General features: G+C 49.0%; 1 protein-coding gene across 3 annotated transcripts in view; it reads left to right on the top strand.

Moving 5' to 3' along the window:
* Nucleotides 1-11677, top strand: part of POLR3A (RNA polymerase III subunit A) — a 63811-nt gene extending 52134 nt beyond the window's left edge. For all 3 annotated transcript variants that reach the window (XM_075610361.1, XM_075610360.1, XM_075610359.1), the window contains 5 exons: nt 51-215; nt 6927-7094; nt 7430-7561; nt 9732-9864; nt 11321-11677. In XM_075610361.1, coding sequence (XP_075466476.1) covers nt 51-215; nt 6927-7094; nt 7430-7561; nt 9732-9864; nt 11321-11472 — 750 coding nt within the window. In that variant the 3' untranslated portion in view covers nt 11473-11677. The remainder of the gene's footprint in view (nt 1-50; nt 216-6926; nt 7095-7429; nt 7562-9731; nt 9865-11320) is intronic.
* The last annotated feature ends 15577 nt before the right edge of the window (nt 11678-27254 follow it).

Raw genomic sequence — 27254 nt, 5'->3', positions numbered from 1 at the left:
CACACACACAAGCATGTGCTGTGATGTTATTTTGATGATCTTTCCCCGAGGTGAATGCAGAGACCGTGCGATACTCGATCTGCATGTCCAAGCTGCGTGTGAAGCCGGGAGACATCGCCGTGCACGGAGAGGCGGTGGTGTGCGTCACCCCACGAGAGAACAGCAAGAGCTCCATGTATTATGTCTTACAGACCCTGAAAGGGGAGCTCCCAAAGGTGAGCACGTGGTCCACCACGTGGCAAAGAGCAAGACTGAGTGCAGAATGTAATAAGTGGGATCACAGCGTGGGCTAATGAAAGTGCTGGGGACAGAATCCCGCGGCCTTATTTACCAACATACATTTTCATATCTTTTTTTTTTTTTCTCTCAAGCAGCCTCCCCCCCTCCCCCCTCCCCCCCTCATCACCCCTTTAATATGTGCATCAATACAATTCACACGATATCTAATTAGCTAAGTTGCTGATCGATCGGCGAAGATTCGGCTCGGGGTTCACTAAATGGCTGTCAGTGCAGCAGAAGAGGGCCAAAGATGCAAAGTTCTGTGGGGAAGATCATGTGACCAGGCAGTCACTGGATACAATTGGTGTAATGCTAGAGAGAGGGCAGGGCTCAAAAAGGGGTGTGCCAGAGCCTGTTTCAGAAGAGGAAGGGGATGTGACTTTGTAAATGGTTGCTATAGAAACAAAAAATGCTTGTTACATTATAATAGGAAACAATTGAGGACACTAGATATGTGTGTGCGGGAGAAATTCACTTAATTGCACGCCACAAGTAGTATAAAATATAACTTTTAATAAAGTGTTTTCTTAAAACACATATCGCTGAGTGTGGGTATAACAGTAATTAAAAAATCATCCAAAAGTGCAGCAATGAGCCCAAAACACCCTCCTAATAACTAATCTGACACAAACAATTAGTACAAAAAAAATCGGAAAGCGGCACACAGCAATAAAAAAAAGTCCAAAATGCAACTAATAGGAAAAAAGCTTAATTAATGAAAAATACAGAAGATTACATTGCCAAGCGCAGATATATACACTAATGACTATAGTTGACTGCATTATGTTCTATATTAATGTATGGTTAGCAGGTAGATTTTGTGCATTATACTTGCTCTGTTTATTTATGGGTCAGGTTTTGCTATGGAGGTCTGTATTGTGCCTTTTACCCTATTACATTGCGCATGTGTATATCCAGGAGTCTCTCTCCTCACACTTGCGCTGTGACTAATGTTACCATGGCAACCTGTTCCCTTTAAATAGCTTTGCTTACATGCTCCTGCAGAACTGTCCCTGACAAAGCTCCGTAGCTGGACGGAAACGTGCGTTGGGCACGTAATGACGTCATCAGCCTCCGTTATGGAGCTGTGTTAGTGGCTAGTGTTGCCGATGTCTAAAGCCTACCGGACCAGCTTATGAATATATTACTATTTAGATATTAACTTTACGCGCGCTCTTCTCATTGCTGCTAGTGTTCGCTGGGGAGAGTATTATTCATGTGACTACTCCCGGTCTAGCTATTACCTTGAGCGCTAGAGGATATTACCTTGAGCGCTGCCAGGCGGCCACTGGGAACGCGTCACGCAGCCTTTTAGCTGTGCGCCAATTACTTGATCTCCATTAGAGATGTATTAATATCTCTGTATACATTAGTATATTCTGGCTGCTTACTATTACATTTATATCCATTATCGCTCACAGGGCAATGGATTGATTTGTGGAACACTCTATACCGGCTACACCTCCTTATTTATACTACATGGTTGCACTATCTGCTTCAGGGCTAGCTTTTACTAGCAGCATCACTGAGGTGTTTAGCTGAGGCTGTGTCCGGAGTTGGTGGATATTTACCATCATTGCTTATATATAGCCAACATCTTTTCCCCATCTGACTACTAATTGTTTGTCAAAACACAGAACCCCAGTAAGCTCTTTTTGGGAACCCCTGAGCCCCCACAAAATATATATATATATATATTATGTATATATATGTATATATATATATATGTATAGGTGTCAAAATGGAGTGCTATTGAGCGTGGCATATGTATACAACAGACGACAGGGAAGCCCAATGCTACATCCAACATGACAGAAATACACAGTAAAATACTCATTGTTTGTGTCAGATTAGTTATTAGGAGGGAGTTTTTGGCTCATTGCTGCACTTTTTGATGATTTTTTTTATTACTGTTATACTCGCACTCAGCGATATGTGTTTTAAGAAAACACTTTATTAAAAGTTATATGTTATACTACTTGTGGTGTGCGTTAGTGTTGGACCGGGTCCTACTTAAAAAAAAAAAAAATAACAGGTAACGGGTACCCGGCCAAAATTAAATGATCTTCCCGGCCCGGTACCCGGTTACTCGGTTGGCACTTACTTGGGGGTGGAGGAAGACAGCGGCAACATCTAGGCAGGTCAGCAGCGGTCCGGTGGCGGCATCAGCAGTTTGTGTTCAGCCCGCGCGGGGGCTGCAGGACTCCATAGAAGTGCGAGCTGGGGAACCATGTGACCGGAGCAGAAGCGTTCCTATTGGACAGCCAGCTGGGTCTTCAGGTATTACCCGGCGCCGGGCCCACTTCTCAGTTGCCGGGTCCGGGTAATGTCCGGGTAGCTGAAAACCTGCCGGGTAATTTCCGGGTACTCGGTACATCACTAGTGTGCATTTAAGTGAATTTCTCCCGAGCACACTATCTAGTGGCCTCAATTGTTTTCCGATTCACTTTCAGATCACAGTCTGCACCCACTTTTTATCACTATTACTTATTTTCACTATTACTTATTTTCACTATTACTTATTATCACTATTACTTATTATCACTATAACTTATTATCACTATTACTTATCACTATTACTTATTATCACTATTACTTATTATCACTATTACTTATTATCACTATTACTTATTATCACTATTACTTATTATCACTGTTACTTATTATCACTATTACTTATTATCACTATTACTTATTACATTTTTGTCTACTAGTATGGTTACTAGTTGATCACGTCCTACCACCCCCACCTTCTCCCCTCTGACATTATAATACATTAAAATTTGAATTCAGAGTTGTTTTAAAAAAAGAAAAAGTATTTTCTCATAGTACAGAACTGATTTATTTAATAAAAAAAAAAAATGAAAAACCCACGTGGGATACTGCTAGTTCTGCAGCTTTAATATGCTAAGGCCTTGTTTAAAGGTCCTTGTACAGTAAGTGACTGATGTACAGGCATACCCCGCATTAACGTACGCAATGGGACCGGAGCATGTATGGTAACACAGGCATACCCCGCATTAACGTACGCAATGGGACCGCAGCGTGTATGTAACACAGGCATACCCCGCATTAACGTACGCAATGGGACCGGAGCATGTATGTAACACAGGCATACCCCGCATTAACGTACGCAATGGGACCGGAGCATGTATGTAACACAGGCATACCACGCATTAACGTACGCAATGGGACCGCAGCGTTTATGTAACACAGGCATACCCCGCATTAACGTACGCAATGGGACGGGAGCGTGTATGTAACACAGGCATACCCCGCATTAACGTACGCAATGGGACCGGAGCATGTATGTAACACAGGCATACCCCGCATTAACGTACGCAATGGGACCGGAGCATGTATGTAACACAGGCATACCCCGCATTAACGTACGCAATGGGACCGGAGCATGTATGTAACACAGGCATACCCCGCATTAACGTACGCAATGGGATCGGAGCATGTATGTAACACAGGCATACCCCGCATTAACGTTCGCAATGGGACCGGAGCATGTATGTAAAGCGAAAATGTACTTAAAGTGAAGCACTACCATTTCCCCACTTATCGATGCATGTACAGTACTGCAATCGTCATACACGTGCATAACTGATGTAAATAACGCATGTGTAACAGGCTCTATAGTCTCCCCGCTTGCGCACAGCTTCGGTACAGGTAGGGAGCCGGTATTGCTGTTCAGGACGTGCTGACAGGCGCATGCGTGAGCTGCCGTTTGCCTATTGGGCGATATGTCCTTACTCGCGAGTGAACTTAAAGTGAGTGTCCTTAAACCGGGGTATGCCTGTATTGTGTTCTTTTTCTCACACTGTATTGCCGTAATATTTGTCCTTGCTACATCACTCCTAGTGGTCACTGCGTGGCATGGCACCCGTGGAGCTTACCTGCTTACTGTATGCGGGATTTTCCTACCGAGCGTGTCCCTCCGTGTTATTACCGCATACATATAGTATAAACCTTTTGTGACCATCCAAATTGTTTGTGCCCTTGTTTAAAACAGACTCTGCTGAAATCGGGCGCAGGGAGGGCAGGGTTTCTTCCAAGATATTTAATGTTTTCATGTTTTTTTAAGGAGTGTATTGGGGTAGAAAAACAAGAGGAGGGGGTTCTGCAAAGTAGTAATAACAGACAAAAAGGCAAACACCGGTCTCCAGTATTAACATTTGGTTTCAAATAAACAGCAAGTCCTTGATACGATGTGTATTTCACATAGTTAATATCAAAACCAGGGGTCGCAAGGGCCACGAACAGGCCAGCTTTTATGGATATACCTGCTTCAGTGCAGGTGGTTCAGTCGAACACTGATTGAGCCACCTGTGCTGAAGCAAGGGTATCCATTAAACCTGGCCCTGTTGGTGGACCTTGAGGACTGGGTTTGAGACCTCTGATCTAAAGCATGAGACCCCATCCGTGTAGGTCTAATCCAGGGGTAGCCAGCTCCAGTCAAGGGCCAGGTATTCGGGATATCCCTGCTTCAGCACAGGTGGCTCAGTCGAAGACTGAATAAATTAGGGCTGGGACCCGCTGCGGGCGGCTGCACGGACGGCTGCACGGGCTTTCCTCACCAGCAGGGGAATCCTCCCGAGCCGGTCCCGGTCCCCCCTGGCTGCACAGCTCACTACACGCTGTGACGCGTCAGCCGCTACGGGATACAAGAGAATTGTAATCCCTAGCTTCGACGCGTCACGTGGTGTGGCTGTGAGCCAATGAGGAGGGGAGGCTTCGGGAGCGGGGAGGAGTGTGGAGGGAAAGCAGCATGAGTGCCTGTGTGTGTGTGTGTGTGTGTGTGTGTGTGTGTGTGTGTGTGTGTGTGTGTGTGTGTGTGTGTGTGTGTGTGTGTGTGTGTGTGTGTGTGTGTGTGTGTGTCTGAGTCTGAGTGCCTATCTGTGTTTGTGTGTGTGCGTGAGTGCCTGCCTCTGTCTGTCTGTCTGTCTGTGTGTCTGTGTGTCTGTGTCTGTGTATGTGTGTGCCTGAGTGCGTGAGTGGCTGCCTCTGTCTGTGTGTGTGAGTGTGTGTGTGTGTTGCTTGTGATCAGCAGCTCGAGCCCGTGGAGGGAGGGGGGGAGAGTAGCGGGTCCCTCTGCTCAAGCCACGCCCCCCTCCCGCTCAAGCCTCCCGCTCCCTACAGACCGCATATCGCGGTCTGTGTATGTCAGCGCCCCACCTGTCTGCAGTGCGGGAGCGCTGACGGACGGAGCGGGGCCTTAGCCTAATAAGCAAAGATTCTCATCCCCTCTTAAAGTACAAGTGTCACTTGTTTGCTTCTTGTGCAAAATGTGATCAGTTCCTGTTATCTTTGAGCCTGTTTAATGTAATCTTATCTGGCAGTGTTTGTTCAATCCCTGAACCTCTTGAAGCTAATTGCGCTGCCACCGTTAGCCAAATAAGCAGAGAAACCCATCTGGATCGATTAATGTTCCTGCACGTGCAGCGGCGTTCCCAGGCAGTCTCATCTCACAGGTGCAATCCCATGTCGCTGAACAAAATCCATGTTGTAGAGTATGTAACAATATAACTTCCTTTAAACTATTCTAACCATGCTAAAAGCAAAGCAAATTATTTTTCTTCTGGGCCTTTGAATGGGGGAGTGTTTTGTCAAACACATCTTGTGTTTATGTATGTATGTATGTATGTATGTATATATCTGTATATATATAAAAAATGGAAATATTACTGAAAGCTCATTTGCATGTCTTAGACAGGTCTGCAACCCCGCCTTTCACCACTTTCACCCAGCACACAGCGCTTCCCCTGCAGCAAGGGATTCTGGGAAACGACATGCAAATGAGCACACAGTGCCATATTTTGCTTCAAAACCATTCAACATGGTTCTTTAACCCTGGCTGTGCTCAAAGCTGTGACGATGCAGCAAGCTTAAGCCTATAAGGGAACCATGTTGAATGGTTTTGAAGCAAAAGGTGGCACTGTGTGCTCATTTGCATGTAATTTCCTAGAATCCCTTGCTGCAGTGGAAGCACTGTATGCTGGGTGATAATGGTGAAAGGCAGGGTTGCAGACCTGTCTAAGACATGCAAATGAGCATACAGTAAAATTTCAATTTGCTATATGCTTTGCTGTGGACTATGACATGGGGTTGCACAATCTTTTCCGGGGCACAAACATTCCCTATTCCCTTCCTCAGGGGTAGGTCTTTGGCACTAGATGTGAATGTTTGGCTTCACTTGTTTGTGTGATACGGTGTACCTGGGACTGGTTTCTGGGGGTCCGTCTCTAAGAAGACCGTACAGCACCACCAAACGACTTGAGGGCACATTGAATACGGAAGGGGTGCTGGCAAGTACACATTTTTTCCAGACCCCGTCTTTATTAGAGACAAAGATCAGGGGAAGGAGAAAGGTTATTATTATTTTTTGCCTGTGCAAACTCTTGTTGAACACAAAAAAGTGATATCGAACAACGGGAGCAGGCAGGGGAAATCAAACCCCCTCCCAAGTCCCAGCTCACCGTGGTGCAAACTAAAACACGGTCTCAGGATATGTCTCGTGTCCGATTTAGATAAGTAGGACAGGTCCCTTTTAGAATGGCTGGCACGGTGCCGCACTGGAGACCTCCTCCCCCCCAAGGTTTGAGAGTAACCCCCACCCCCTCTCTTCTCCCCCCTCCTCCCAGGTGGTGGTACAGGGGATCCCCGAGGTGACGCGCGCCGTTATACACATTGACGAGCAGAGCAGCAAAGAGAAGAAGTACAAGCTGCTGGTGGAGGGGGACAACCTCCGGGCGGTCATGGCAACGCACGGAGTCAAGGGGTCCGGGACCACGTCCAACAACACCTACGAGGTGAGCGTTACTGCCCTTCGGGTCTGTGCCGGGGGCAGCGCTGGTGCTGGGAACCCCCCGCAAATCCGCAACAAAACCAGTAAAATAATGCAGAACCTAATCGATCGGGTTTTAATTTTTTTTTTTAATTATTATTATTAATTAAAAAAATGTAATTGAAACAAACTTCCCAATTAGTATTGGTAACTCTCTTGCTGCCAACGGGGCCTTCAGCAATAGGATGGTGTTGGGGCTTCCAGCCCTCGGGTTCATTGTGAAACAATGTATCTATAAAACACAGGCTGCCTAATTTGTACTCTCTCTTTTTTTTCCCCCTCCTCCTGGTCGTTTGCCAGGTGGAGAAGACTCTCGGTATCGAAGCCGCCCGCTCCACCATCATTAACGAGATCCAGTACACCATGGTGAACCACGGCATGAGCATCGACCGTCGTCACGTCATGCTGCTGGGAGATCTCATGTCCTACAAGGTGAGGACCGGGTCTGGTGGCACAGGGTCGCTCCTAGCTGTCCCAGGTCACCTTGGAGCGTGACTGGTGCTAGGTCTAGTGGCACAGGGTCTCTCCCAGGTCACCTTGGAGCGTGACTGGAGCTAGGTCTAGTGGCACAGGGTCGCTCCCAGCTGTCCCAGGTCACCTTGGAGCGTGACTGGTGCTATGTCTAGTGGCACAGGGTCGCTCCCAACTCTCCCATGTCACCTTGGAGCGTGACTGGTGCTATGTCTAGTGGCACAGGGTCTCTCCCAACTCTCCCATGTCACCTTGGTGCGTGATTGGTGCTATGTCTAGTGGCACAGGGTCTCTCCCAACTCTCCCATGTCACCTTGGAGCGTGATTGGTGCTATGTCTAGTGGCACAGGGTCTCTCCCAACTCTCCAAGGTCACCTTGAAACGTGACTGCTGCTAGGTCTAGTGGCACAGGGTCTCTCCCAACTCTCCAAGGTCACCTTGAAGCGTGACTGGTGCTAGGTCACTTCTCAACTGTTGCCCACAGGTCAGGCCTTCAAGATGTTGCTCATTAACATATAATCAACCAATGAATCTACATTAGCTCTGATTGTCACTACGGCAGCTCGTTTAGGAACAGTGTATGTATTGGCCTGAAACCTTGGCCTGTTGGTGTCCTTTTATAAACTGAACTTGGACCTGCCTGGGTAGGGAGACCAGTACATGGCGGTACAAAGTTATAACGCTACCGTACGTTCAATTCAGCCTAGACTGGAGATCTGGTCTGTTTATAAACTGCTACTATGGTGGCAAGTGACGGTCTTCCCATCCCATGTGAAGCAGAGGAGGCTGCTGTAAGTGTAATGATGATAGGGCAAAGGTTGAAGCAGTTTGGGGAGGGATCGCTGGAACGGTCCCTTTGGGATGTGGCCCTGTGCCTTGGCGTCCCTATGCTGAGGGCTACTACTCCGATCCTAATGTTAGAACCCGGCTATGGCATGTATCGGGTGACTACTGGAAGGATTGGGCAACCAATCACGCACCTTAGTACTACGTTTTAAACAGCAAAATCTGCAGGCACAAGGGTCCATGTCCCAGCCTTATACTGTGTGCGTGCGTGCGTACTACAGTTTACACTTATGTTCCCTTCTTCCCTTGCATCTTCCTCTGGTAAATGTGGATGATTTTCCGGCTCTTGTGGCATTACTGGGGTTAATTCTGTTTGATTAATCGGGGAAGCAAAGTGATAACATGTCATTCTGTGGCTGCTGCATCCTCACCCCTGACTCTCTCCTTCCACGTGTGTCTCTCTCCTCCTGTGTGTGTGTCTCTCTCTCCACCCGTGTGTCTCTCTCTCCTCGCATGTCTCTCGCCTTCCGTGTGTGTCTCTCTCCTCCCGTGTGTGTCTCTCTCTCTCCTCCCGTGTGTCTCTCACCTCCCGTGTGTGTCTCTCACCTCCCGTGTGTGTCTCTCTCCTCCCGTGTGTCTCTCTCTCTCCTCCCGTGTGTCTCTCTCTCCTCCCGTGTCTCTCACCTCCCGTGTGTGTCTCTCTCCTCCCGTGTGTCTCTCTCCTCCCGTGTGTCTCTCTCCTCCCGTGTGTCTCTCTCCTCCCGTGTGTCTCTCTCCTCCCGTGTGTCTCTCTCCTCCCGTGTGTCTCTCTCGCTCCTCCCGTGTCTCTCACCTCCCGTTTGTGTCTCTCTCCTCCTGTGTCTCTCTCCTCCCGTGTCTCTCTCTCTCCTCCCGTGTCTCTCTCTCTCCTCCCGTGTCTCTCACCTCCCACGTCTCTCTCTCTTCCCACGTGTCTCTCTCTCCTCCCACGTGTGTCTCTCTCCTCCCGTGTCTCTCTCACCTCCCGTGTGTCTCTCTCTCACCTCCCGTGTGTCTCTCTCTCACCTCCCGTGTGTCTCTCTCTCACCTCCCGTGTCTCTCTCTCACCTCCCGTGTGTCTTTCTCTCCCCTCCCGTGTGTCTCTCTCTCCCCTCCCGTGTGTCTCTCTCTCCCCTCCCGTGTGTCTCTCTCTCCCCTCCCGTGTGTCTCTCTCTCCCCTCCCGTGTGTGTCTCTCTCCCCTCCCGTGTGTCTCTCTCTCCCCTCCCGTGTGTGTGTCTCTCTCTCTCTCTCTCTCCTCCCGTGTGCCTCTCTCTCTCCTCCCGTATGTCTCTCTCCTCCCGTGTCTCTCTCTCCTCCCGTGTGTAGGGTGAGGTGCTGGGTATCACTCGCTTTGGCCTGGCGAAAATGAAGGAGAGTGTCTTGATGCTCGCTTCCTTCGAGAAGACGGCCGACCACCTGTTTGACGCGGCCTATTTCGGGCAGAAGGATTCGGTTTGCGGTGAGGAGAAGGATTCAGGGGCTGGGTTGTGGTTCTGAATAACCTGGACACTGTAAGACAGGGGCGGCCAACTCCCAGCAGGCCCCAACAGGCCAGGTTTTCAGGATATCCCTGCTTCAGTCGAGGACTGAGCCACTGATTGAGCCACTTGTGCTGAAGCAGGGATATCCTGAAAACCTGACCTGTTGGGAGCCATTGAGGACTGGAGTTGCCCACCCTGCTGTAAGAAATAGCAAAGTAGATACAGATGCAGCCAGCATTATTGCGGCCCGCGGCGGGACGTACACAACGCACCAGCGGGAGAAGTGGCCATTGTTTTGAATCAGCCGTGTGTTAGAAGGGGGCGGGGCTATCGCCACGGGTTGCAACAATGTTACCTACATCTGTACAACACGTGCAGCTTCTGTAGGCGCTGGACGCTGCAGGGGTCTCCATGCCGCAGTGATCAGGAATGTTACACGTCGTTTTCTAAAGCAGATATACTACACCACCCGCCCCCTCTCTTTTCTTATTTGTATATGTAAAGCGTGCGGCAATGTATAATTCTACATTCTTACCTACGCTGGCAATCGCTTGGGGCTCCTGTAATAAATCTGTAACAATCCTGATTGTGTGCTTCAGGAAATGGCCGCCTTCTAACTTTGTGCTGCACTCTGAAATGCTGCAGCTGATATTACCAAGTGTTACACATTATTGTTATAGCTTTCAGAGTAATACAGTCTACTTTTTGGAACACAGCAACATATCTGTTTGTGATACTTTGCTGCCAACGGGCAGAGCTCATAAAGGTGTGTCAAAGCCTGTTTCCAAAGAGGCAGTGGATATGACTTTCTAAATGGTTGCTGTAGCAGCCAAAGGAGTTGAAAAATAATGCATACCGTATTTATCTAATACTGCAGAACTGATTTATTAAATTAAACATAGGATCTTGTAACGTTTTGCTGCCGTAATGGCTATGTCCATCAAAGTGGAAGTGCATTTTTAAGGCTCTTATTCGATAACGCAGATGCAGCGCGGTCTCACGAACGCTCCCTTGGCAATGCTATAGAATAAGGGCCTAAACGTGAGATGCGCCCCTGAAATATATTTTTGGTAGGGACGTGGGGGAAGCAAATGGCTTTTTATTGTAATTCTCTTTGGAATTGATACAGAAAATAACAATATGATGGAAATGACTGCAATGCCGCAGCATAAACCAGGAATGCAAATTAAGGAGCAATTTGGTGCGAGAAAAATGTTTTCCTGCCCCCCCCCCATCCCCCCCCCCAAAACGTGCACCATGCATTGCATGTGTAAATAACAGCAGAGAGGAGAGACCATGAGAAGCTCATACGCGCCCTCAGGCCTGACACTGTGTCACCTATAGAGGTGCGACGTGATCACAAAGCTGTCCCATGAACACGCAGACCTGACCAGCCACGCGCCCTGGGTTTCACACTCCTCTCTCTCCCTGCAGGGGTCTCCGAATGCATTATAATGGGCATCCCTATGAACATCGGGACCGGCCTCTTCAAGCTCCTGCACAGGGCGGACAAAGACCCCACTCCTCCCACGAGACCACTGATCTTCGACCACAAGGATTTCCACCTGCCCATCACCAGCACGTAGCTGGGATTCCTCCTCTTCGCCCAGGGGGGGCCGGGTGGGCGCAGGCTTCACCGCCATCGCTCCCGAGTCCTTCCACGAATCTCCTCTTAAGTTATTACATTTCGTGGGAGGAAACGGTTACAAGAACACAGGAGCACCAGGGTTATTACACTGGGAACGATGGCGAGGAGCATTGTAAATGTGTGAGATATTGGGAGTTCAGAGCAGGGTGTTGGGGTGGGTGGGTGGGGGGGGGGGTGGTAGTCGAGTTGATTGATGCAAAGCACGACTGTGTTTACAGGAAAGTCTGCACCGAAACCAAACCAGGAAGCTTAAACACCTCGGAGCAATGCAGTGCACTTACTGTCTGGGTGTGTCGCTGTCTGTGTGTGTCGCTGTCTGTGTGTGTCGCTGTCTGTGTGTGTCGCTGTCTGTGTGTGTCGCTGTCTGTGTGTGTCGCTGTCTGTGTGTGTCGCTGTCTGTGTGTGTCGCTGTCTGTGTGTGTCGCTGTCTGTGTGTGTCGCTGTCTGTGTGTGTCGCTGTCTGTGTGTGTCGCTGTCTGTGTGTGTCGCTGTCTGTGTGTGTCGCTGTCTGTGTGTGTCGCTGTCTGTGTGTCGCTGTCTGTGTGTGTCGCTGTCTGTGTGTGTCGCTGTCTGTGTGTGTCGCTGTCTGTGTGTGTCGCTGTCTGTGTGTGTCGCTGTCTGTGTGTGTCGCTGTCTGTGTGTGTCGCTTGTCTGGGGGTGTCTCTTGTCTGTGGGGGTGTCTCTGTCTGGGGGTGTCTCTGTCTGGGGGTGTCTGTCTGGGGGTGTCTGTACTTCGAGACAGAACCAGGAGAATGACACTGACTGCTCCTTCCATAACCCCCTATGTGTTGAACAGTAAATAGTATATAGTATACAGTATATAGTATACAGTATATAGTATACAGTACATAGTATACAGTAGCCTGAGCACAGGCAGATTCTACGTTTAAAAACGCACCAACCTGCATCATGGTGTAACTCCCAGAAACGCAGGGTGTGGGCTTTTTTTTGTTGTGTTCATAGGTAACGTTATTATCCGGCGTGGAAGCGGGGTATGATCCGGCGTGGAAGCGGGGTATGATCCGGCGTGGAAGAGGGGTAGGATCCGCCGTGGAAGCGGGGTAGGATCCGCCGTGGAAGCGGGGTAGGATCCGCCGTGGAAGCGTGGTAGAATCCGCCGTGGAAGCGGGGTAGGATCCGCCGTGGCAGCGGGGTAGGATCCGCCGTGGCAGCGGGGTAAGATCCGCCGTGGCAGCGGGGTAGGATCCGCCGTGGCAGCGGGGTAGGATCCGCCGTGGCAGCGGGGTAGGATCCGGCGTGGAAGCGGGGTAGGATCCGGCGTGGAAGCGGGGTAGGATCCGGCGTGGATGCGGGGTAGTATCTGGCGTGGATGCGGGGTAGTATCCGGCGTGGATGCGGGGTAGTATCCGGCGTGGATGCGGGGTAGGATCCGGCGTGGATGCGGGGTAGGATCCAGCGTGGATGCGGGGTAGGATCCGCCGTGGCAGCGGGGTAGGATCCGGCGTGGCAGCGGGGTAGGATCCGCCGTGGCAGCGGGGTAGGATCCGGCGTGGAAGCGGGGTAGGATCCGGCGTGGAAGCGGGGTAGGATCCGGCGTGGAAGCGGGGTAGGATCCGGCGTGGAAGCGGGGTAGTATCTGGCGTGGATGCGGGGTAGTATCTGGCGTGGATGCGGGGTAGGATCCGGCGTGGATGCGGGGTAGGATCCGGCGTGGATGCGGGGTAGGATCCGGCGTGGCAGCAGGGTAGGATCCGGGGTAGGATCCGCCGTGGCAGCGGGGTAGGATCCGCCGTGGAAGCGGGGTAGGATCCGCCGTGGCAGCGGGGTAGGATCCGCCGTGGCAGCGGGGTAGGATCCGCCGTGGCAGCGGGGTAGGATCCGGCGACCTGCTGGAATCTTTTTATTGGATTACTGGCGGTGCCGAACTGGCTGCTTTGGTGTGTTGCCTTTTGCTTGGGGGATAAGCAGTATATACTGGTAGTACCACTCTCGGGGCAGAATGGGTTACAGCAGCGGTTCTCCAGTACTCAAGCCCCTCCCCCCAACAGGTCAGGTTTTCATGATGTCTCTATTTCAGGAACAGGAGGCTCAATCAGTGCCTGCTTCAGCACAGGTGGCTCAGTCTTTGACGGAGCCATCTGTGCTGAAGCTGGGATATCCTGAAAGCCTGACCTGTTGGGGGTGGAGACCTAGAGAACTGGAGTTGATCCCTCCCCCCGCCCCCCCCCCCCCCCGGGTTACGGGGGATGCTGATGTTAACCCTTTCACTGAATGGGGCTAATGTTAAGAGATTTAACTTCTTTTGTTTAACGGTCTTCTGCACTATTTTTTTAAGAAGCAAAAGCACTGGTTGTTCATGGCCCTTTAACATTGAAGGGGTATTAACCACTTAGTGCATGGGTCAACTTCATATACTCAAGGTCCACTAACAGTCTTCGACTGAGCCACTGATTGAGCCACCTTTGCTGAAGCAGGGATATCCTGACAACTTGACCTAAAGCAGGGATATCCTGAAAACCTGACCTGTTGGTGGCCCTTGAGCACTGGAGTTGGCGGCCCCTGCATAAGTGCAATATGTCCCTACAGAGACCACTGCTGTGGCTCTACCTGTTAACTCCTTCATTGCTTGCAGCCTCTCACTGTGCTGCTTAGTTGCTAGCATTAAACCCTCATACTAGGAAGGAACCTTCTCACCGCTACGAGACCCCCCCACCCCCCCCATCTCCGAGTTTTGGGACAAAGCTCTGAATATGTACAGTTTCCCAGGAAATACGGGTGAGGGTGGGGGAGGGAGGGAGATTTGCGTTAACCTGCACTGTATATGTGTACAGTATATGAAGTGTCACTTTGTGTTGTGAATAAAGAACAAACTACCATTCTCTGCTGAGATGTTTTATTTTTAACATTATTAGCAATTAGCTGAAAGTAGCCGGCGTTCCTCTGGAATTCTAAGAAACCAGAAAATACTGAGATTTATAAATGGATAATTAAAAAAAAAAAATAGTTTCTTAATGAGAAAAAAAAAATCCTGTATTTTTATTCTAATGCTGCTGGGCAGACTATATTTTTTGTTTTTCCATCAGGTGCAAAAACATGCACATTTTTTCCAGTTTCCGCTCTGGAGCATCCAACAAAGAGTCGACCAATGTGCCAAACATGGATCTAAATTCAGTCCCGCTGTTTACAATCCTGCCGAATTTGGTTAAAATCAGCGCCGTTTCGAAAGGTTCAGTGCGCATTCTTGATTCCAAATTGGCATCCAATTGTATCCAAACACAGACCAATGCTGGTCTCCGGAACCATCATGCGAAATGTAGTTACGATCTCTTAAGAGATGTTCAAGCTGCGCATTGCTTTGTCACCCCATATACCACAAAGCATCCAATCAGAAGTGCTACTCATTCAGCTATTTTGACCACGTCGCCTCTTGCTGCCTCGCCTGATTCTGCATTTGTGCGTTGATGAATGTGATTGCTACTTGCTGCCGTATATAAGGCATTTTGGCCCAGATTCACTGAGCTCCGTTGGGCTCATTAGCGTAATGTTAACCTAATTTAATGGCCGTCAATCATCACGCTCTTCACTAAAGCCAAATGTAACCAGGATTTACTCCCGTTACAACAATAACATTGTCATGGAACAAGAATCACATCCCTGTTTCACCCCCCTCTTTCCTTTGCAGGTTCTGCCTGTCAGTTCTTATTTCAGCTGCATGGAGTTTGCACACACACACTGTGCCTGTGTGATATGTAACAATGTTGCATTTCTTGCCTCTGGGCATGTAATCAGTGAGTTGCTACTGCAGCCTCTGAGATCCTTACCAAAATGGGCTATTCTGCCCTCCCCCCTGTTTTGTTCACAGATAGTCTGTCCCAAGACTATTCCTTTTACCCACATTGCTCCTCACTTCCTTTTCCACCCTGCAGACAGTGAGTACAGCATGCATCTCTGTTACTCTCCTATGGCAAGGCCATCTCTTTCTACCTGCTTCTAACTACAAATCACTACTACACACCATTCACAAGAACCTGTATTCTGCTGCTTTTTCCAATAAAGTGGAGGAAATATTATAGGACTTGTAGTGATTTGCAAAAGGGGGCTGAGTTAATGCTATCGGGGGCCATTCACACATCACACGTGACCCTGGCTTCAGAATAAACATGTTTAACAAGTCTTGACACAATAATGATACTCCTTCCTTATTCACGGAGCTCGGTTAAATTTAGGCTCCAGGACATTAATCCTGGCTACCCCCCTTTATTTTTATTTTTTTCTCTTTGGAAATTGATGTCTTCAACAGGATTCGAACCTTGGATCCTCTGGAGCTGAACCGCTCGGTTTTCAGCTTCGGGGACCCCCGGATTCCTGACGTACTTAGTTTTTAGTGCCAATGTTCTCCCATTTCGAAAGAAAATGGCCAACAAGCGATGGACAAACAGGAAGCTGCAACGGGATGACGAGCGCAATCATAAGAAAGTGCCCCCGGCACTGAAAACAAAGTATTTTCAGCTTCGGGAAACATTGGTTCCAAATGTAAAGTGGTTCAGTTCTGGAGATCACTTTTGGTTTAAAAAAAAAAAAATATATATATATATATATAAATGTAAATACAACTGTATGCTCATCTGCATGTCTTAGGCAGGTCTGCAACCCCGCCTTTCCCCATTATCACCCAGCACACAGCACTTCCACTGCAGCAAGGGATTCTGGGAAATTACATGCAAATGAGCACATGTGCCACTTTTTGCTTCAAAAACCATTTTTAACATGGTTCCCTATAGGCTGCATGGTCACAGCTTTGAGCACAGCCAGGGTTAAGGTGCATACCCAGAAAACCACCCACAGACAGCTGTTTCGACCTTAATGGGTCTCATCAGTGTGGGGTTGATTAACTGGGTATGCAAAGAAGCTAAAGGATGGGCCAACCATAATACTGAGTTATATATATATATATATATATATATATATATATATATATATATATATATATATATATTCCTAAGAAAAAAGAAAAGTGTCCCACTAAAAGCACTCAAGCATAGTTAATAATGAGATGTTTATTCAAGGACATGGATTACACACAAAAAAATAAAAATTACAAGATTAAAACAGTTCCCGTAGGATCCCTACAGCCATAGAAAATACATAACCTGGAATACTGTAATCCTGAAACTATACGTGTTGAGAACAGAATATTGCTACCCAGGAGAAAAAGTAAACTCCTGAGATGTAAGTGAAGACTGGCCGGTCCAAAAATATATGTAAGCTGTATGCTGTGAACTCAAGTCTGCCAATATTATGGATTGCCAATACAATCCCACCTAGGTCACAGAGAAGGCAGGTAGAAGTGCATGAAATCACCCCTGTAGGAGTAGGTCAGCACTATGTATACTTGCAGATCATCATATAAGGTATGTCCTGGTTGTGAGGTCCTGAGATGGTATGAATGGCAAAAAGTCCGTGGTATTAATGCAGCGAAGGTTCACAGCAGAAGAATGGGATCCTGGGGGAGTGCACACAAAGACAACCCCGACACGGCGTTTCGCACCCTTTGCTTCTTCTGGGGGCTTATATATATTTACTAGCTGAGAGACACGGCGTTGCCCGGGAGTCACACTGTCGTCCCCCCACACACACACACACACACACACTGTCCCCCCCCTCCCCCACACACACACACTGTCCCCCCCCTCTCCCACACACACACTGCCCCCCCTCCCCCACACACACACACTGTCCCCCCACACACACACACACACTGTACCCCCCTCCCCCACACACACACTGCCCCCCCCCTCCCCCACACACACACTGTCCCTCCCCCCCACACACACTGTCCCTCCCCCACACACACACGGTGTCCCACACACACTGTCCCCCCCTCTCCCCCCCACACACTGTCCCCCCCCCCCACACACACACTGTTCCCCCCCTCACACACACACACACACACACTGCCCCCCCTCCCCCACACACTGTCACCCCCCACACACAAACACACACACACACACTGTCCCCCCCTCTCCCCACGCACACACAAAGCCCCCTCACCTCTGCCAGGACTCACAGCACCGCTCCTCTCTCCCGCGCTCCTCCGATTGTTGCGCGCCTGGCCCTTCTCTGCTCTCCCTCCTCCCGTTCGGGGAGCGCTGCGCACGTGCCCCCTCTCTGCACCTGTGAGCGCGAGCCGGCAGGAAACGTGCAGCAGGGAAGGTGCAGGGCCAGTCCGTGTGACGGGGGAGAGTGACGGCCACCGGGAGGGGGGAAGGTGAGCTGCGGTCCGGGTGACACGGGAGAGTGACGGCCACCGGGAGGGGGGAAGGTGCTGGGCCTGTCCGGGGGGGAGGGGGGAAGGTGCGGGCCTGTCCGGGGGGGGGAAGGTAAGCTGCGGTCCGGGTGACGGGGGAGAGTGATGGCCACCGGGAGGGGGGAAGGTGAGCTGCAAGGGGGCCTGAAGCAGTGGTGTGAGTGTGTGAGGCCAATGAGAGGTGTGCGGGGGCGGGCCAAGGGGGCCTGAAGCAGTGGTGTGAGTGTGTGAGGCCAATGAGAGGTGTGCGGGTGCGGGCGGGCGGGCCAAGGGACCAATGAGATTGCCGCTAGGGACAGGGAACACACCAGGGAAACATACATACATACAATGCTTTCAGATATATATATATATATATATATATATATTGACAGAATTATTGACAGCGCCCCTTACCAATTACACCAAAACTGCTGCAACGCTGATATATGTGGTAGGTGTTTGCACCAGGTGGATAAATTGAGTTCAAACAGATAAATATTAATATACAAAGTGGCAGGGGCCGTATGTATGCCCAATTGATAATATTATAAAAAATGTTAAAAAGAAAAAGTGTGCATATACATCAAAAAGAAAAATAGAAAAATATGAACAAAAATTGATTCAAATTCTATCAAAAATAGAGGACAAAAGAATAACTGTGCAATTAACATAAATAACTAAAAATATGCAAGGTCCAACCTAACCTAAATTGTGAATTAAATTCAAGTCATAACAAATAGTGGACCGAAAACAATATTATTCAAAAAAAAAAAAATTTGTAAAGCAATTATGAATGTTCACAAAAAATACTTAAGTCCTCAGATTGTCCAGGATTTATGAATCACAAAAGTACAGGCTGCTTCTTCTTGGGTTCACCGAACTCCCACAGCACCTATTTGGAAAAAAGAGAAAAGAAGCGCCCGATCCTTGTGTAAAATCAGATAAGAATTTTAATACATCACGGACAAGACAAATGCACACTTACAATTTGTCTGATAAAATCAGGCATATTATGGGACCAGCCCATGCACCAACTGAAGACCACGATCGCCTCTGTGTATAATGAAGTCCTTTGAAGTGCTGGATCTTGTGTCTGTATCAGCCGTTGTTCCAGAGAGTTGTCCCAGAGAGTAAGGGAATCTGTACTTTCCTTTGCGGCTGCTTAGTTGTAGCGTGCGGCCGCCATTCACCTCTCTCGTGGAGCACTGGGACCCGGAAGGGACTTCACACACGTCTCTGCGTCTCTGCGTCTTCACGTTGGTAACTGGGAGCTGCTCGACCACCGTAGGTTCACTACCACATATCCCTACGCGTTTCTTCCGTCCTTGCGGATTTCATCAGGGGATGGATACCACACTGAACTGCCTGGTGTTAAATAGTCCCTTCGACCAATGCCTAACGTTTTTACACAGCTGTATTCAGTTCAATGGGCAATGTTTAAGCTAATTAAAACCTGGTGCAACGATGTTCATCTACAAATGAGTTAACTAAAAAAATAATAATCAATTGGCATGTTAACATCTTTAAAACAAATAACAAATACATTAATCTAATATATAATAAATTGGAACATAAATATCTAAATACTGAAAACAAATTATATAATAATAATATTTAACAACAAAAGCTAATATTTAAAAATAAATAATATAACCTTTTTCACCTAATCAATTTAGAGACAAATAAAACGAAGATAATATATATTATAGGCGTATGTAACCGTTACAGACCAGATTAAAATGTGAGACATCTTTAGTTTTGAAAGAACTCAGGCTGGTGGCGGCTGTGAGAGTCTCCGGTATACTGTTCCAGTTTTGGGGTGCACGGTAAGAGGAGGAGGAACGGCCGGATACTTTGTTGAGCCTTGGGACCATGAACAGTCTTTTGGAGTCTGATCTCAGATGATAAGTGCTGCATGTGGTAGGGGTGAGGAGCTTGTTCAGGTAGCTGGGTAGCTTGCACAGAAAGTATTTGAAGGCAAGACAGGAAAGGTGAACTTTGCGCCTAGACTCGAGTGATGACCAATCTAGTTCTTTGAGCATTTCGCAGTGATGTGGGTTGTAGTTGCATTGGAGAACAAAGCGGCAAGTTTGCCAAGGTGAGTTTGGGGTGCCGTGCCGTATACTAGGTCCCCATTGTCTATAATTGGCATTAGCATCTGCTGTGCGATACGCTTTCTGACTGGGAGGATGTGTTCCTTTATAGTACACCTAGTTTGGCATAGGTTTTGGATGTCAGGGTATCGAACCTCTCAGGGTCCTTCATTTGGTATGGCAGAGCCCTGACAGTTTGGAAAGCTTATATCGTATCAACTACTTCAATAAAAGGTATCGTACCCCTTACTCCCTCTCGCTCCATTGTTACAATACGGAAGGGTACAGCTATACCACAGGTTTGAATGCTAAAATAAACAGAGGGGAAAAAAATCTAACCCAAGGTAGAATCCAAGTCCACTAAAATCGGCTGGCAACCCATCGCTTTTGTTGTTGGAGAAGCCTGAAACACATAAAAAAAAACAAAAACAAAAAAACATTACGTTGATAAAAAAAATCCTACAAACTTTCCTCTTTTGATAAATCCTGTGCTGTGTTTGCATTGGTAATGCCCAGCTCTGTAGTTCGGAGTCTGTTACAAGTAGACCCCATAAAAGGATTACTCTTATTTATTAGAGTTAATTTAGATGTCATTCAACAAAAGTTATGTTAACTGATTGGAAGGTGTGGCCATCTGACATAGACTGTGTGTCTTGGATTGGTTGATGCATTAACCTGTAGAGGTATTTAAGCACCACCATGAGACCACATGACCATGCCCTGAAGAAGTGTCATTTGACACGAAACGCGTAGGTGGTGATGACATACGCAGCAACGTTACGTCCGTGACGACGGACCTACATGCTACAACCCTGAGACACCGCGAGGAAGCCGTTAGGATGTTCCACAGAGCGATAAGGTCAGTTTTATACCAACGTGGCAGCCTTGTGCGCTCTCTTTTTTTTTTTTTTATTACTTCAATTTTTATTGAACATTTTCAAACATACAAAATAAGGTAAACACAGCATATTACACAAAAGAAAAGGGGGAATACAGTAATACAAATAAACTGGCTGTGGAACAATAGAGAAGAGGGAGATGGAGATCAGGGAGGAGGGGGAAGGGGTAGCATTTGTACCAATATCGCACTGTATTCAACAATTTAAATACCACATGTATCACTCTGTTCAAAGTATTGTAGTCTATATTTGGGGATATACCTGCATGGCGGAACCAAGGAGCCCAAATCTCAGAGAATTGCGAGGTAGAGCCGTTTAGATAGGCTGAGAGTTTTTCCATATAGACTATATGCCAAATTTTGTTGTTTATTTGAATTAAGGATGGGGGGGCCAGTTGTTTCCAATTTTTGGCAATTGTACACCGTGAGGCGTTTAAAATTTGGGTTATTACTCTCTAGCTTTTTTTTTTTTTTTTTTTAGAGATATTAGCCATTGGTTTTCCTAGTAATATATATACTGGGTCGTGTGGGACAGAGATTTCTAGTATCTGGTGTATTAAGGTGAACACTTCCGTCCATGTTTGTTGGATTTTGGGGCATGACCGGAATATGTGCAGTATATTCCCCACTTCACCACAACCACGCCAGCACAGAGGGGAGACGCCTGGGAGAAAAGAGTACAACCTGGCAGGAGTCATATACCATCTGAATATTAACTTGTAAATATTCTCCTTAATTACAACACATGATGAATTTTTGGAAGCAGCTTCCCAGATGTCTGGCAAGGTATCGAGATCTATATAGACGTTAAGATCCTTTTCCCAGGATACCATATAGTTATCGGGGGTTTCCCAACTGATGAGGGTTTGGAAAATCGGGCGCAGCATTTATATGCACAAGGTGGTGTCTTGTAATGAGCGAGGTTTGCCCCGAGAGTATAGCTTGACAGTCACCGATGCAGCGGGGCGGGAGGTGAAGAAACCAGACCCTCGACACTACTATTAGGTCCCGTCAAAGAGTGGTCTGCCCTTTTCTTTAACGCTCCCTGCTGGTCAGTGAGTGGAAGGTTCTTACATTATTATGTGGATGTGATACCATTTAACGCTTAATTTGTGTGTTCTTTTTCAGTGTTTCCTGGAGCAAGGTACACCAAATTTAGGCCCCAGCCGGGACGGTGGGAATTCACCAGGGGGAGTATATAGCCATGCATAATAATGGTATATTACTTTCTCTCTGTTGGCAGTAAGTCCTGGTAAGTACAGGTATGCCAGCAGTAGTTATGGAGGTTTTCCCTCACACCATGGTGAGGTGCCCTATGTATGGAGGGGAGTGGCTGTATGCTCTGAGTCCCTGGATAGTGACATCAGGGATGCGCCTGCCTCCTGAAGTATATAAGGCACAACACAGTTAGTTATAGTGTGTTCCAGCAGCTGTGGGAAGTTGTTGGGAAGTTGTATTTTCCTGCATAAGGGATTGTAGGAACACTTTGTGACCCTAGTGAAGTAACTAGCGGTCCAGGTTGACCAATCAGCCTGTCTAAGCCACTCTGTGTCCAGGGACCTGGCACAGAGAGGATCTCCCTAGGAGAAGAGGGAGTCCCACTTCAATTTGGGAGGGCGTACCTGGCAAAGGGACAGCACGGAGAAACGTGCGGCTAGAGCCGGCAGCTGCATGGGGCAGTCTGCTACATCCCAATCTGCAATAAAGATGACCTTGTTAACGATACCCCCACTGTGTGAGTGTGAAATTACTCAGCAGTGGATGGCACCACCAAGAAGGAGTTCCTCACCAGGACCATCTCCCTGCGGAATCACAGATCCTGATGAGGTGGAGGCGCTGCACATGATGTAAGTTGAACTCGCACCCACTACCTCAGCTACCTGTCCTGCTGGAAATCCCCTAATAACATCAAGCGGGAGACTCAGGAGTCCTGTTGCCTGCAGGTGCACCACCAAACAAACACGTAATGGGGGTTGGTTGTTAGAGTACCCGGGCCAATGTGAGATTGGGGGGGGGGGGGAAACCCGTTACAACTGTCTTGGGGGAAGGTCTGGGCCTAGTCCAGGAGCTACTGCTCCCTGGACACCACCTTCCTCCTTGGTGCGTCCGTCAGCACTGACTATCCTTCCTGGTCCGTGGAGGATGTCCTGAGTCCCAAGATGGCCGCTCGTGCCTTTTCCTGCAAGGCATTCTGGGACTTGTAGTCTCTAGTTGCTTTCAGAGCCATTTCAAGATGGCTGCCCCTCGGCCCCAACTGCGCATGCGCACCAGGTCAGAAATGGCCGCCGCCACTTCTCCCCGATCACGCGGAGGTGAGGGGGACTCTGCTACATTTATATTTGGAATAGTCAAAGCACTCAGGCACCGTGTCTTAAACACGAAAGCCTAACTCCAAAAAAGCACAATAGGAAAATTCCCTTATGTCCTGAGTTTTTAAAGCACTTCTTTTTTAGGGTCCGTGTCTTAAAAATGAACATGCTTAAAACATATTTAAGAGCCAAGTGCCTTAAATTGGATTACAATACAATAAAAGGTGTAACATGGCTGGTCCAGATTGCCTCTCTGCCCTTGTCACATAAATCCTGCTATCGCTGCAGACTGTGAAACCCAGTGACTTGGAACGGCGCAATAACCAGCAGTAAATGTGAACAAATAAATAAAGAATAAATTATAAGGTGTTTCTGAAATATTTTCAACCTTCCAGGGAATATGCACTGATTCCCTTACAAGTAGTCAGGATCCAGGGCAGGAAGGGAGCGATGTCATCAGGACCACCCAGAAAAAAACACATAAAATATCATAGTGCAGTAGGTAAAATAAACGTGAATAAAATAGGATAACTTGGCTCTAATAGATGACCTACTTACAAAAAGTAAGGTAAAAAACAGCATGTGGTTTAAAGATGAATCTTTGGACACTTCAGCTTGTAATGGCAGATGGATGTGACCGCAGCACGCAACAGTGAACACTGGTAGCAGGCTGGATGGTGTATTCACGAAGACTTCAGCGCTGCAGACTGTAACAAGCTATTCTATGGGGCAGTTGACCCCCCCCCCTAATGCTACTCTCTGAGTGACAGGAGAGGAGGTGACCTGGTGTTTGTGTACAGCCAATAATGGTGCAGACACTAGGCCCTCCCCTTCCAGATCTTAGAGAGGAAGTGTCAAACTGTTAGTCAGTTCTAGTCTGGAAGGGCTGTGAGTCTCTCCCATCCAGGATGAGCGTGCCCCCCAGCCCCTAGGCGGCTGGGAGAACACCTAAATTACACTAGAGGCCTCAAGATTACCAGAGGGACCTGCACCATCCAGAGGCCTGGGATCCTCTGACATTCATCTTCTACGCTGTAAAGACCAACTGCAGTGACTGCACGCAATAAAGCCCTACTGACCAGCAGGGAGCGTTAAAGAAAAGGGCAGACCACTCTTTGACGGGACCTAATAGTAGTGTCGAGGGTCTGGTTTCTTCACCTCCCGCCCCGCTGCATCGGTGACTGTCAAGCTATACTCTCGGGGCAAACCTCGCTCATTACAAGACACCACCTTGTGCATATAAATGCTGCGCCCGATTTTCCAAACCCTCATCAGTTGGGAAACCCTCTGCTCAGCCTGAACTCCCTTAATGGCGCCCCCCTTATTAACGATATAATATTCTATATCATTACGAAGCCACCTCTCTCGATTGTCCTCTATTTCCCTCATCAGAGGTTCGGGGACATATGGGTATTCAAGCCCATGAGACCTTTTATATTTGGCTGTAATAGCCCATTCAGCTCGACAGGCCCGGGTTAATTTAGTTTGCCCAGCCTTTCCCGGTAACACCCATGACAGGGGCTCATCTAACTCCACTGGATCATCTAACCCTTCAGATCACTTTGGGGTAATAAGACCTCCTTGGATTCGATCCCACCTTACTCATAGCTCCTTGAGATAGTCCTCATCGTCGAAATCCCCAGGGGCCCACCAATGATCAACCACCCCATCCCTTTCTAGAATGAAACGGGTGCGGTCTATCCAGGCGACATAACCCTCATATAATGGTGCCCATCACCTAGTTTCCCGTACCTCCTCTGAGTTGGGTTCTAGTGGCTCTTCCTCCTCAGGCCCGCCCGAGGATACCCCTGAAGTACCCTCAGATGGCGTAACCTTTCCCCGACGCTGTGACCAGTGTCCACCTGTGATACTTAGCATACTAGTGCTATCACTAGCTACCGACCCTCGTCGGGAAATCCTCCCTCCACTTTCCGACCCATCATCCGAAGTTCCCCAGTCCAGGCTTCCAGTCCTTTCTTCGGTAGGACCCCGGGAATCCCCTGACATCCCCAGGCTAGAGGTAGACCCGAAGGAACCGGTGACAGGGACAGGGGATTGAACTAGGGCCTTGGGGCTAACTTTGGGGATGGACGGGGTTGGGGGACGGGGCCGGACGGTAGGTACCGGCAGGGTCACGGCCTGCTCCTCCGTAATACCTGACTCACGTCCGCCACAAAGTCCATTCTTTCCTTTGGCAGCTGAGCCTCTCGCTCTCCGGTTCGAGCGCCCACTCCGTCTGTCCGTAGGGGATCGACTCCCACTGCTCGACCGTAGAGGCGCGATCGCCTCCCACTCGACACAGCTCAGGTCGTCCAGAACTGCCTCTGGACACGCACGTGCTGCGACGCCATCTTGGGTTGGGTCCCCAATCGAGACCTCTTCCTCCACGAGGACATCCGGCAACGCCCTTCTGCTGCGCGGTCCAGCCTGACCCTGGATCCGCTCTTCGTTCACCTCCACTCCCGGGATCTGCGGTGAGCACGGAGTTAACCTACTGCTCCGCAGGGTCGGGGTGGATCGACCTCCTTCCGACCCGCTAGTCACCACGGCAGTGGGATTCCGGTGATCGGGTTGGCGCGGTACTGGAGACACTTGACTCCGTGTCTCCACACCACGAGGGATAGCATCTCGCCACGGAATACCACTGGTATGCTACTCCGCCAACAAGTCCTGTGCCTCTGCCAGCCTGGCACACTCCTCGTCCGAGGACTTTAATTTACAGTTCGGGCGGGGTATTCCAGTAGGGGACCGTCGATGGGCTCCTTTCCAGTCACCTCTCCGATGGCTGGTTTTCTCGGCCTTAAGAACTCGGCTTGATTCCGGCTCCGCGGGACCTGCACTCGCACTCCATAGTGCACCCGGAAGCTCCGCTGCCGACATCGGGGTAGGATCTCTCATCCCCACGGCTTGTACCGGCACAAACGTTGTCATAGGCCACATATATTGCAGTCCACAATGAGGGCATCGAGCCTCGCTGCCCACCGCTCCGCCCGGCAGTCTGCACTGCAGGCAGAGACAGACCACTGTCTCCACACCCTCTACGCGGATAATCAGGAAGCCTCCTGGAGCCGAATAGGGGTGGGTAGATATCAAGGGACTCTGTTCCACTTTCTCCGTTTGCTGAGCCATGGTCACCAACGGAAGCACTCGTCCTAGCGGTCTGTATTGATCAATGGCTCTTCACAACTGAAGTGCAGGGGATGGTTGAGCAAGCCTTTCCCCCACTTCCTCCATCGGCATCCGGTGGAACTGCAGACCACTCCCTCTGGTTGAAACTAGGGGGATGTCTCGCCGCTTGTAGGCTGACCCAGCACTGGGGCGGAGTGATTCACAGTCCATGAGGGCGCAGCTCCAGCTTTCGCGCCAAACTCCCCAACTGGGTGGAGTTTCCTCGTTGCCGCCAATCCTGGCCAACAATTAGCAAACTGCAAAGTTGCAAGACTTTCTGCAGCTGGCCCATGCGGTGTCCCGGGAACGCGGGAACCGCCATTTTGGTAAGTACTGTCCTTCTTCATATTTGAGTTAGCGTCTGGCTGTTTGTTTATTGGTGTATAACAAAGTCCATTTTGTTCCTCCAATCTCGCAAGGCTGTCGTCCTCACTAGTCTCGGGGGTATCTTCCCGAGAACATAGGCAGGACAAACACGGCGCAGCCACGGCTTTCACGCCCTTTCCTTACAAACACACAAGAGTCTCTCCTGTAGCTTGTTCTTCTTCCTCATCCCGGCATCCTGGACCTTCTGCTCTTTGCAGATCCTCCATTCTGACGGTTGTTTCTCGATCACTGTATACTGGATTATTGTACATGGAGCTCCGCTCTGCGGGGCAGCTACCACATCCGTACAATAAACATGCCTTGTGCACCACCTGTGTACCTAACGTAGATCTAACTCGTGTTTGCACTACCTCAGGCTAGGCTCACTCTCTCAGTGTCTACTGTAACTCCTTCCTCCCAGTCTGTGCTCCCTTCGGTAAGTGATCTGGAATGGCTAGAGTACTCTGGGACTTCCATGCAGTACTTGGGCGTCTACCTCTCTTGGTCAGCCTAGTGCAGACCCTCTCCAGGATTCCTGACCTAGTTAACAGGCTATCCCTTCAGGCATCCTACCCCTAGCGCGACCTCAAGGTGACTCGGACAGCTATAGCCCCTCTCCAGACCCACTAACTACTC

Source organism: Ascaphus truei, chromosome 8, assembly GCF_040206685.1.
Source record: "Ascaphus truei isolate aAscTru1 chromosome 8, aAscTru1.hap1, whole genome shotgun sequence".
NCBI lineage: Eukaryota > Metazoa > Chordata > Amphibia > Anura > Ascaphidae > Ascaphus > Ascaphus truei.
Note: the sequence above shows the minus strand (reverse complement) of the source record. Positions and strands in the feature narration are given on the sequence as shown.